The sequence below is a fragment of the Micropterus dolomieu genome, linkage group LG08, assembly GCF_021292245.1.
Source record: "Micropterus dolomieu isolate WLL.071019.BEF.003 ecotype Adirondacks linkage group LG08, ASM2129224v1, whole genome shotgun sequence".
NCBI lineage: Eukaryota > Metazoa > Chordata > Actinopteri > Centrarchiformes > Centrarchidae > Micropterus > Micropterus dolomieu.
The window spans coordinates 18,504,689-18,517,465 of NC_060157.1; the positions used below are offsets into that span (position 1 = coordinate 18,504,689).

The following is a 12,777-nucleotide window of genomic DNA, read 5'->3' on the forward strand; positions in this document are numbered from 1 at the left end:
GCCAGTCGAACAGTGAGATCAGACCCAGGAGTCTGGATGAATTAGCTGAAGTTATCCACTCAAGACAGTATTTAGCTATGTTAGCTAGCAAGCTATTTGTCCGTGTTAACAAGCAAACTAACATTAGCCAGCTAAAACCACAACATATTTCATATGCTTTGCAGTAATGTTGCTTTGTTTTTCTGTTTGGGTGACGGTCATTTGTTGTCATAAGCGAACTCCATTTCTAAGTGTTTGCAAGTGTGTACACAGTTGGCTACACAGTTGGCTACACTGTTGGGGAGCAAAAGAGAAGGCACATCAACGTCAAATTCTTTGGATTAAACCATCCCGAGTCCTTTTCTATAGAAATCAGTCCACATGCTGTTGTAGACAACTTCATTCTTACAAATGGTGCCTTTAAGTGTTAATTAGCTAAATACATTGTTTGTATTCCTTGAAGTCTAATAAATGTGTTGAATGCATTTACTTTCTTGGGAGAATTTGCAAAGTCGATTTTTAAATACTTAATTTTTCATATCCACGTTTGCTACCTTGTATTCTTCTTATTCCCTGCCTTTTTGGCGCATTGCTGGTATTCGTAGCTGCCAACTTTGATTACTCAATAATATGAAACCGTTTGTCTGTGTCCTCATGTGCATGTACGGGACAAACAAACCTGGACCGACACATACTACTACAGACCAAAACTCCACAGGGAACCTTTAAGTACAAATATGACAATAATGCATAGGTATTCACTCTCTTAACTACAATACTTACACCATCACTGATGCAGCCAATTGTTTCCAGAAACCACATTAGATGAACAGAGATCAACTTTTTGTAATCAAGTGATTTAAAAGGTTATTAAAAAGAGGGTGAGGGTTAAGAAAATACATCCATATTTACCTGGCCTACTCTGCAAGTGTGGACAAACATGAGGATGTAGGCATGTGCTGCAGTAAGAGCATGTAGCAGTGGTGTGGCACGGGCTGACAACGTGGCGTCGGTGACATGGCCTGCGTTAGCCAGTTCCCTGAGAAGCACAGACCCACCAGGCACCTCAATTGGTCGATGAAGTGGCTCCAGAGATGTCAGGATACTGTCCAGTTGGCACAGGCCCTCCTGGAGTACCTTAGGCTCATGTGAGAGAGTCTAAGGGGAAAAAAACACTTCAGTCTAAATGAATTCAAAATTATTTTGCCTCGTCATCAAATTGCTTAGGGTCTGCAGATTAAAATAAGTTATTTGGCTAAATCTGACACTTTAACAAAAATAAAAATAAATAAATATAAATCACCAAAGTGATTTTCTTTTGTGCTCACCAATATGGACTTGCAAACACCAGCCACAGCTTGGCAGGCAGCAGAAGTGGGGAAGTCTATGGGCAAGTTGGGCAGGCCCAGAATAGAAACCAGAGGTAGCAGCCCCTTCTGGGTGACAAACTCCTGACAGTGGTCGTCTGTGGTGTTGTTGCTCAGTATAGATTCCACAAACTTCATCTGAAAAACAAGTGAATTGCAAAGAGATGAGTGAAGGTGAAGGTTGGGGGGGGCACTGCTTTATAGCATGGAACATTTCTCAACATACCCACACAAAACAAAAACTGTCAAAGAATCAACACTCACCACGTTCAGAATATAATCCATTAGAGGAATGGGTATCCGCTCCTCAGTGCCCACTACCCTGCAAGAATCCAAAATAAAATCCAGAAATCAAAATGATCGCCAATGAAAACATTTGAAATTAAGTCAACTGACTTGAAAAAACATAACTCAAAGTCTGTAAAGAGTTGTTGTTCTATTCTATTGTGTTATGAACTCAGCGTCATACAGTTCAAGTGGAACTGACTGTCTGTTGCTCTCTGGTTCCCCCTGCTGCTGGCTGAAAGTGTGGAGGGCTTCTTCTTCCTCTTCATCCTCACTTGAAGCTTCTTCAGCAGCGTGGCTGGAGCGTGCTGGTGGCACCGCGACAGTGCCGTCTGCTTTCTGAATAGACGGTTTCTGGCAGATGTACTCAGGGGCTCGACCTAGGTTGCAGATCTCCTCCAGTAACTGTAACGTCAATTTAGCTTTAATTATCCTGCCAAATCATGTGGCGACAGTTGAAATACTGCTTGTAAATCAAGGTACACTACCTTAATAATGGCAGTAGTAGCATCAGTCTTCAAAGTGGGTTGGTGCCTCATGAGCTCGTCCACAGCACTGCCCAAGTTGGATGCAGTGTCACCTGAAGCCAAACACAGACCATGTCATCCACTCCAGCAGGTTCCACAGGCAAAGATCTGAATAACACCACACATACACTCCAACTCACCCAGCGGGTCAGAGCTGCGTCGCCGTCGCATGGCAGGCAGGTAGTCAGGGGACAAAAGCACTTTGAAGAGGCGTTCAAAAGGCTGGCACTGAACGAATGAGTGCAAGCCTCTTGCATTCAGGCACAGGGCACTGAACACATTGGGGAGAGAACCTAATACTTCACGGGTAGCAGGAACCTGGAAAAAAGAAAGAATTTAGGCTAAAAAAACAAAACAACAGATAGGAGGGTGAAGTAACTAAGGTGGGCTAACCATTACCCTTCCCCCCGCATCAAAGACCCATTATCAATCTGTGCTTTTTTCACAGAGCTGGCTCACATTGTAACCCTTTACACAAAACTTGACCACCTACATTACTGTTGACAATTTCTTCACACAACATGCAAATAAATTTAATACAAGTCTGCTATACATCTCATGTGGCATTCACAATACAGCAGTGTAATTAGAGATTCATTAATCAACCAGCTTTAAAACAAAACAATAAATTAGGTAATTTTAAGTTGTAGGAGAGACATTACATTTCTCCCCATCTGGTACGCAAGGGTCTCAGGTATTTTGATCCATCTAGAGGTGAGGTAACTGGATGTTACTGCCTAGTGATAAGTGTTTCAGACTAAAGTTAATAGTGATGTCAATTTAATGAATTCATCCACAGGTCTGAACCCTTACCTATGGACACAGGGAAACCCCTTTACACTGACAGTCAACCAATATTCAAACTGAATTAAGAGCTCAACAAAAGGGTAGACTTAAATGACAATGATCTGTCAGACAGAGAAAAAAACACAGCACACAAGGGCAGTGCTAGAAACTCACATCTTTGATGAGAAGGGCATGCAGCATGACATCAGTGAGACCATTATCCTGCAGGGAGGAGAGCAGGGATGGCTCCTGGAACACAAACACCGTCACAACCTCTGTCGCTATAAACCCAAAGAACAGAGACAAGAGCAGGGTGGGGTAAAGAGAAAAAGGAAATCATTATTCAAACTGATAGCAAATTTGACATTTTAACAGTAATAAAGCTAACAGTAAAACAACGTCACACACAACCCCCTTCTCCGGCTGACACACATTTTAATGTGACAAATTTTGCATCTCTGAAATCAAGTGAGAGCACGTAGCACAGTCAAAAGAGTACTTGAAGGGCTTTCCTGAAGTGTTACTGTGAACTCACCTAAGAGGAACAGTGAAGGGCCATAATATTCTGCATTACTGATGATGTGCTTGAGTGAGGTAGGCAAGGACCCATCCATTACTTGTGAGAAAAAAAAAAAAAAAAAAAAAAAAAGACATACACACATTAACATTTCCATAATGAAATGTACAAATCTTGAGGGAACAACTTATGAATCTGTTAAACATGCACAAACAAGAGTATAGAAAGTACAAAACTATAGTATAAAACTGCTGATCTCAAGCTAATCTATAGAAGTAGCATGAGGATGACAATAACTCACCATGTCGGATACCATCAGAAAAGGCAGGATCCTGGATGGCTTTCTTCAAGAAATTTAGCATAGACTTTAACAGAGCTGCCCTCTGGGGGATACACTGCACACCTAGGGAGACATCGTGTCATAGTGATGATGAGAGTACAATAATGACAAGTGTTTGTGTGTGTGTGTGCGCGTGCACGTGCTGTGTGTACCTGCACGAGGCGTATTAGCAGCACTGTTCTGTGCTCGGTGGTCCACCTCTGGTCTGGAACCGGAAGATGTGGACGGTCCAGGGCTGCTTTCCATGGCAACTTCTGACACTGTGAGAATACATAAAGTTGGCAAACCAATACAACAGCAGGGAATTCTTTATGACTTGGCAATGCTAATGAAAAGCCTCGTCTTAAGAATAGTGACTTACTCTCCATGTCTGTGTCCATGTCCTCAGACTCCACAGCTGTACTAGGCCTCTGGATCTTTGGCTTGATGACAAAAGGGCACTCTTTCCTTGACAAGTCCACCTCATGCTACATGATACAAAGTGATTGAGAGAAGAATGAATGAGTCTGGCAGAAGTTTCATTGCCTCTGTTGTTGAAGTCTGCTGTGTCAGGAATAGAGAAATGCAAAGTGCATAACCAACCTCTAGCCTGCAGATGAAAATGGAAAGGCCGCTGTGAGACTGAAAGGCAGCCATGTCAAGGTTGGTGATGAGGTCCACGACCCGTACTGCTCGTGTCACAAAAGTGATCTGGTCCTGCTCGTCACCCAGGAACTTGATCACCTATAAAGAAAAAGGTAATAAAAAGTGTAGACTTAAATTTCTTGAAAAGAAAACTACAATTGTTAATGACGTATTGGTAGGATGAGGATATACCTTCAGGAGAGCTTCCATCATGCCACAGGAGACAAGGGCTTCCCCTCCAGCATCATAGCTCGCCAAGTGGTAGAGGAATGAGAAGAGTGCAGTGGCAAACTGGTGCGGGTAGGGTTCCATTAAAGGATCTAGAAAATAGAAATCAAAAGTTAACAGACAGAACTCCATTTTATTCGTCCCATCAATTTGTGCATCACGCACTGAAACGTTACAGAAAAAGCTTTGCCCGGACCCTCACCAATCATTGCTTGTATACAGTTGCGCACCAACACAGGCAAGAAGCCATGGTAAGAGGCAGTGCCAGTGCAGTCGATGATGTTTGAAAGCTTGGGCGTCCTCTCCAGATGGACAATCGAAGTTAAAGTGCGCAAAGATGCTGCCTTGATATCCTGAAGAACAAAATCAAATACATATTTAAGAACACAGAAAAACTTTAACAAAAGGGACTTGGGAAAGAGACTCTGAATTAAAACTGGAGAATACACACATCTGAAAGTAATCTCGGTCTGACTAAAGCATCTAACGTGATTGTACAAATTCAGTGCTACTGTGGCATATGGATTCAGTAGAATGACAGTGATTAAGCAGAAAATGAAAATTACTTTCTTACCACAAGCTGTTTGTCTGTAATCTGTAAAACATCCACCAGCTCCTCTATCAATCCATTATACAGAATACTGTTGGCTGACTCTTGGAGTGCATTTGAATACACTGCAAAGAAACATTGAAAGTAAGCAGTTAAAACTTGAAGCAAAACTTCATACTGTTGCTTTATGTTAGGAAGAAGGCTTCTACTCACCCAGTATAGAGATGGCATGTAGTCGGGCCTGCACAGCCTGCAACCTTTTTTTGTGATTTGAGAAACCATGGGCCAGTCGAATGTGTGTAAACAGCAGTGTCTGCTTGTCTTTAGGGATGTTGTACATCACGGTCAGCGACTCCATTATCTCAGATGGGCTCTCTGAAATCTGATGGAAACAGAACACCATGAGTAAAGCTGAAGAACCTGAGGTTCTATTACTTCACTCTTAGATCTGACAGTTTCTAATCTGACTGTACCTTGTCAAGCTGCTCGATGTGAATATAATGTAGTGTGTTACTACTTGTCTGCTGGGGAAATAAGAATTCAGAAAGGTTTAGGAAGAAGTTGAGCCATCACCACAATATTCCAAAAATATATTTAGTTTTTACTACAAAAGATTTCATAAATATAAAAATTTGGTCTTTACCTTCCTCTCTACTTTGACCTCAGGGCCTGGTTCAGCGTAAAACTCAAAGTGCAGTGTTGTGGCACTGGGAGGGTACTTCTGCTCATGTACCAATGGGGGGCAGCATTGTAAGAAAAGACAGTATTTATAGTGGCTAATCAGTTTAATTTGACAGTCTTTATTTATAAACATAAAATAGCTGTAGGTAGCTGACCACCGCTGTCACTCTGTAAAATTCTTACCGTCATTAGCAGATCCCTGCAGCACTCAGCCAGACCAAAGCCATTCTCCTTTCCTCCCCAGCTCTACAAAAAAGAACAAAGAGAGTAAACAATACAGCTCTTTCTCTTGAGGGACAGGAATCATAGCAATAGGAAAACAATGGCATTCACTAGACCTCAGCCAGGTGTTGCAGACGAGCCAGTAGAGGCGTCCTTTTGTCAGATCCCAGTCTTGTGATGTAGTTGGAGCGCTTACTGAACACATAGAGCAGGTTCAGCACAGACAGGACCACTTGCATGTCACATGACGCTAACAAGGTGGTTAAGTGCTGTAAAGGGGATGGGAGTGGAAGATAAAAGAGGGTTAAAGTTAGTGGGCTGCTTTCCTCTGTGACATATATAGTCCAGAAAAGCAGAACAGTGGTCGAGAATGTACTAGGTTCAAGCTTACCTCTATGGAGCTGTAGAGGTGCCTAGAGAAGCTATACTCAATGAGCAGGGCTGTGAAGTTGAGCACTGCCAAAAGCAGGGCTTTGAGCTGTCCATTGTCTGGGCGGTCACACACCAGCAGCCATGACATACTCTCCACTGTCTGGCCTGCATCACACAGAATGCCATCAAAGCGGTCCAGCAGATCCACCCAGTGGTAAAGCTCACACTGTTAAAGACACACAAAACCAATAAGTGATAAATCAAGTTATGGTTAGTATCAGAGACCTTTGTATTTTACTCAAAAACATAGGGACTACTGGATTACTAAGCACATGACAGATTTACTAAAATAATACTATCTATAGCTATTATATCTATAATTTAGATACAGCTTGCTCTCTGGGTGAATCTCTGTTTAGACCGGGCGCGGAACTTAACTGAGACATACCAATGCACATTACGCAAATCGACTAATTCCCATCAACAATTACATTGAATTCCCCCCGCCCTCCAGTATAGCTAATCACAGCATAGTTGTGAACATTAAACTGTACTTAATTAAATTTTGTCAGACGACATTTAGATCTTAAAATAATGATTTGCATTGCAGCTGCTTGAGACTACCGGCTAACATGTAGGATTGATAGCAATTAAAATGCTATTTCACACATTTCACATTCCTGTTGTGAGACAACAGAAAGTGAAAAAGTGGTAAATGAGAAAAACTGTGTGAATTCAGCCTTAATAAGCATGAGGGAACTAAACGGATGATTAAAGAACATCCCCCATTCACAGTTGGCTGTGTTGAGAAAACTTTCTGTCGTCTCTAACTTTTTGTGTGATTACTAATTTTAAATATCGATATAGCTGTTGTCATTAAACTTGTATTTATGTTTGTCAGACAATGTCGCAATCTTACAATAATGATTTCCAGCGCAGCAGCTTGAGAATGCCTACTGGTTAACATGTAGTATTGATGAGCCGCAATAAAATAACTATTGCATACTTATTAATTAACACAGTCATTTTCAGACAACACAGTGACCATAAAATAATGATTTTGTCAGTTGGGATGTCCCACTCCTTACCAGATGTGAGGGAGGTGTCTCTCCATCTGTTTTTATAGGTGCTTACCTTGCCAATATTCCAGGTCTTGATGTGCTGCAGTTCAACCAGCAGTTGCTCATCACTGCATGCCTTGAGCTTCTCTATAAGTATCCTGCAGTCAGCAGGCTGTAGGTTCAGAAGAAGAAAAAAAAAATGTTAATCAAGCAGAGTGCACAGACAACCTATGACTGTTTTCTACTAACACAGTAACAAAGTATAACACCTTTCAGCAACGCTATGGCGTGCCAAGATGTTAAAATGTGCATTTCCTCTGTGAACTAACAGTAGGGGGCAACCATATTGTAATCTCAGTGGTTTACTTGCTGTGTTACTGCTAGAAACCAAAAATGTCCAGCTACTGCTTAAATGCTTACCACTGTTATGACTTTTATTGTGAAGCATCTCTAGGAAGTACAGCTTTACCATCACCAAGGTTAGGTAATGACAGCCTACTCCTTGTTTTCAGTGCTCTTTTGGTCAGCACATCATTTTGCAAGGGAGGAATGGTGAAGCAGCCACAGTAAACCTAAGAGCTGCTTGTGACAGGTGCCTATTACTGTTGCAAATTTTACTGTTGCACAGTAAGCATGACATTTTACTAAGCTCTCCTGTTGTATAGGAAATCATTTGGACTGTGGCCCCATTATGGACTTCCATCAGATTTGGTCATAGTAAAGCTCAGCCTGGATATCCCAACTGTATGGAAATTAGGAACTAGTTAGGCTAGAAATTATACTCACAGCTTCCGTAGGAGTTTTCTTTAACTTGCTTCTGTCGACCTTCATTGTCGATCTCTATTTGTTGCTCCTGTTGACAAATGTCCATGAACATCGGAAAACATGTGTTGCTGAATCTCAATGAGTTAAGATACAGGACTACTTAGATTTATAATTTGTAAATAAACCAAACATTCTACTTTAAACATTTAAACACTTTAAAAACTATGATACATTTAGATACAGATTTAATAACCATGAACTTGTACACAGCTTGAAATGTGAAATGTACTTACAGAAAATAATTTGGCAATACCCACTTAACAGCATGTTCCAGTCACGTTACCTGCAAAACGATGGTACAAATCAAAAACTAGCAACAGTGACCCAGAATACAGAATTCTTAGTACAGTAGGTGTACACTGCGTTGTCAGATGCATCAATCTCAAGAAAGGATAATTTACAAAAATGTTGTAGTAGGTAAAGCTGGTATAAAGGATGCATAACAGAGCACCCTGATAATACATATGGAAATGAGTACATGATGTACTGTAAGTAAAATTAGAAAATATAGACAGTCTTGAACAAAGCCACCCAGCTAATAAGCAAGGGCAGTTGATATGGGTATTACCCTTAAAAGATCTGTGGCAGCTAACAAATCACTGATCCCAATCATTGTTTGAAAGGAACAGGATTTGTTTAGGTTATCTAGCAGGTTTGATCGTCACAAAGCAGACTGAGACAGAGCATTAGCTGGTGGCTAGCTAGCAACATACGACACAAAGTTAATCAAATCAGGCTGGCCCATTTTTAATGGCATAAAATCTCTGTGTTACGTTTCGCGTATTATTTGGGATTCAAGTGATAGCTTAATGACAGTTCGCTACCTCATTATTTGTTTGCCCATCAGCAACACAAGTGACTTGACGCTGACAGGTTAAAGTAGTAGCTACCTAAGTTAGCTAATGCAACCTTTGCTAATAGCTAACGTTATTTACCTACCGTTAAAAGCCCACTATACACACACGTTAGACTGCAGTTACTAGTCACAAACGAGACTGGATTTATTGGTGGCCGTCTAGCAACACGTCTTACAAAATAATACACATCGAGAAGCTCGACGTACGAAAGAAATCGATCAGTAATGTTTTCTACGGAGTTCACGTTAGCCCCTGGCCAGCTAACAGTGAGCTACCGGCAACGTTAGCAAACGATCTTCTCTTGAAATACTTAAAAGCAGTTGAACAACACCAGACCTTAAAAAAGTAAACCGAATCACAAACAAGTCATGTGTGTAATCACCGGCAAACATCTAGAATGTAGATAACCAAAAAACAATCAAGTCGTTTTAGCCATTTGTGCCACAGCTGTCAATTCAGATCTCACAAATTCACAATACTGTCCTGACCTGACTCCTCACTAATTTAGGTCGAGGCTGCGCAGGCCGCAAATCAAGCCCGCACTCCCCGCTCCAGTACCATCCTCGCTCTAAGTAAAAACGAAACTGTAAACACCACTCGGTGACCAGCTACTGTTAGATGGGCTTGTGTCAAATGCTAGGAACCGGGTAACGTTACTTTGCCAAGGCTCTTACCCTGGTTCCTCAGCTAGACAGTCGTAGCACGCGCTAGCTAGCAAGCAAGCTAGCTGCCGTTAGTTGAGTAGCAAGCAGAAACGCATAATAACTCGCTGAATCATTGTCGGACGGGTCTAACGTGACACTGCGAGTTTTGTTTTCAGTTGTCGTTCGGGCAAATTGTCTACCGGCTCATTAAAGAAATGTCCTCATCCGTCCGTTGGATTATTTTTCAGAGTATCCGCGCTTGTTTCCATAGCACATAGGCACTGGCTGTTGGCACAGTCATCATGACTCTGGGTAGTGTGCAAAAAGTGAATAACGTTACGACGGGGAAAGAGTGGCCACTGTTTATCGATGCATTACATGTTAACATGAGGCAAAGGCATCACCTTAACAGTTTATAAGGTCCTCAACATTTGCGATCAACACAGGTCTCCGTGTGACAACATCCGCAACAAAAACACTACAATAATAACGAATATGACTACACAATCCTTAAAATTGTTTTCATCAAAATATATCAGATGCACAGCTTTCAATCACGCCATAGGGGAATGCATTTAATATGTGCATCCCAAGTAAACATGCAACTGATGGTGAAAAGTGACCCAAAAATACAGTATAGAATATTGGAAAATTAAAACACACTGGATGAACACAGCTGCAGTATTTGATATATGTAGCCTACGGTTTAAAAGAAGATTTACTAAAACTGGAGCACATTTGGGGATGACTAAACCAGCTAATAAGAAAGCAAATATTTGTCAGCTGATTAAAGCTCACTAGTGTTGGCGATGATAAACTTCAATGTTGATAACTCTTCAGGTAGTTCAGTCTTTTTTAGGTTAGCCACAAGAACATCATATGTGCCAGGCTAATATCACCTCTCTCCAGTAATATTAATCCTTGCTTCTAATATTTAAATGTAGATTAAAATACACATACAAAGTTGCATGATTATTGTTTAAATATGCCATCTTTATCAGATGACACCAATGAATTTACAGAATGTTTCCTCTAGAGTTTAACCTGTCTGGTACCATCCTAGTTTGTGTTAAAGCATTTTCAAATCTTCTTTAAGGAAGTCCTTTCTTAACTGATTCACTTTTTAAAATCAAAAAACACTTATTATTTCCATCCACACATTTACCTGTATGCAAATTCAAACGGGTAGGAACTCATTTAATAAAACTCTTCAAAACATATCTGGATTATAATGAGAAATGGATTGACATGTTTTCTAAAAAAAGAAATGTTGCGGCAATATCAGCTGACATTGGTTTATCAGAAATATTGATATTGTATATTGGCAGGTGTGTAAATCTAATTTGCATCACATAAAAGCTTTATATGCATTAGATGCATTTTGACCCATATTTTGCTTATTTCAAACTTAAAATATTTGTCATTTATAATGACTTGATTTCCATTCCATATATCAGATATAATTTGTCATTGTATACGTATATTATTTACAGTATATGGTCTCACATTTAAGAAGCAATTGTTGTGTTTCTGTTAAAATAAAGAAGGAATATCATTGTCAAATCTTTTTTTGTTACTTTCAGAAGTTATATATATATCATTCATCAATCACATAGTGGTCAGCTTCTAAGAGTTTGACTTTTTCCAAAGTAATTTTCTGGTGCTATGAGCATCCCTTGCCACTGAGCTCCATTGTGCTGAGGTGAACTACAGCTGATGAATGCAAATTACAGTAAATCACACCAACACCATCTGGATGGATGGATGGATGGATAGATAAGACCACAGGGAAGAAAAGTTTATGTCCATGTAAGAAGCTATTAGAACTTTTTTTTACAAGAAATGTAGAACATAAGACAGTTTGGATTACGGAACAAAATAATTCAGATATACCTAATTTCACTGCCAGAAATATCTTAACAGTGACAATGTGGTATAGAAAAGGGCAGAAAATGAACTCTTACTGTTTTTGCATGTGGTTCATTATATTAAGCATAAGTCATGGTCAACTGATTTTGAAGGATGTATGGGCTTGGAAGCAAATATTGATAACAAATCAATGTATTCCTTATGTATTCACGTGTTTCACCATGACAGTTTTAGTCAATGTAGTAAATAGGTTAGTAGTACATACCAGAAACTGCTTTGGTTCAATAGCTCCACCTTTCTCATCCTTGTCTTGCTCTGCAGTTTCTTTAAACTATCTGAAAACACAAAACAATCAAATATGACAGAATAAGAATAAGCAACTTGATCATTGGCAAACTACTTCAACTGACAGGTTCACACACTAAAACTAAGCTGGTGAAAAGGATACGCATTTATGGCAACTTCAAACCTGACACCACCAAGAAATACTGTGATATATAGGTCAATGTGTTATGAGGGAAGCAGAATTGACACTTTCAAATCCCACATCTATCTTTATAGCTTTGGAGCCTGCATTGTTCCCCTTTGTGCGCAAGTGTGAGTCTGTATACATGTCTTTCTGGTAGATATCTGCGGTTTAACACTTAATAATACATCAAGAATTTATTAGAAAATGTGTTCAGTCCTTTGCTTAGCATGTGTTATATTAAAACATTATTTGATTTGTTTTTTGTAGTCTTCCTTTGCAATATGTCTGCACAACACAAACTGGAGTAATGCACATGTAAATATCTGCCACACTGTTTTTTGTCTGCAATTTTTTTTTATTATTTCTCTTTGTTTATTTCTTATTTATATATTTCCACATTTATTTATGTCAGTTATGTTTGTCTACGTGTAGCACCTTATCACCAAAGCAAATTGCTCGTACGTGTAAAATACTACTTGGCAATAAAGCTCTTTCTGATTCTGAAAGTCATCACTCCCAATCGAAATTCTATAATAAAAACTTCAGCCAATTTGTCTGCCACACAACTAGGCTG

At 40.0% G+C, this 12,777-nt stretch overlaps 1 protein-coding gene across 16 annotated transcripts in view; it reads right to left on the reverse strand.

The window, feature by feature from the left end:
• huwe1 (HECT, UBA and WWE domain containing E3 ubiquitin protein ligase 1) overlaps positions 1 to 12,777 on the reverse strand; it is a 46,921-nt gene that overhangs the window by 31,487 nt on the left and 2,657 nt on the right. For 7 of the 16 annotated variants that reach the window (XM_046055143.1, XM_046055149.1, XM_046055154.1 and 4 more), the window contains 25 exons: positions 12,000 to 12,069; positions 8,598 to 8,647; positions 8,326 to 8,392; positions 7,613 to 7,711; positions 6,498 to 6,704; positions 6,223 to 6,375; positions 6,068 to 6,130; positions 5,847 to 5,924; positions 5,677 to 5,727; positions 5,417 to 5,585; positions 5,228 to 5,328; positions 4,856 to 5,006; positions 4,618 to 4,745; positions 4,384 to 4,524; positions 4,163 to 4,268; positions 3,954 to 4,061; positions 3,763 to 3,864; positions 3,480 to 3,560; positions 3,119 to 3,225; positions 2,299 to 2,476; positions 2,120 to 2,211; positions 1,816 to 2,036; positions 1,611 to 1,668; positions 1,308 to 1,484; positions 892 to 1,137 (listed from right to left, as the gene is read on the reverse strand). In XM_046055143.1, the coding sequence (XP_045911099.1) occupies positions 892 to 1,137; positions 1,308 to 1,484; positions 1,611 to 1,668; positions 1,816 to 2,036; positions 2,120 to 2,211; positions 2,299 to 2,476; positions 3,119 to 3,225; positions 3,480 to 3,560; positions 3,763 to 3,864; positions 3,954 to 4,061; positions 4,163 to 4,268; positions 4,384 to 4,524; positions 4,618 to 4,745; positions 4,856 to 5,006; positions 5,228 to 5,328; positions 5,417 to 5,585; positions 5,677 to 5,727; positions 5,847 to 5,924; positions 6,068 to 6,130; positions 6,223 to 6,375; positions 6,498 to 6,704; positions 7,613 to 7,711; positions 8,326 to 8,370 (2,862 nt within the window). In that variant the 5' untranslated portion in view covers positions 8,371 to 8,392; positions 8,598 to 8,647; positions 12,000 to 12,069. The other 9 variants (XM_046055157.1, XM_046055156.1, XM_046055144.1 and 6 more) reach the window with 7 other exon arrangements.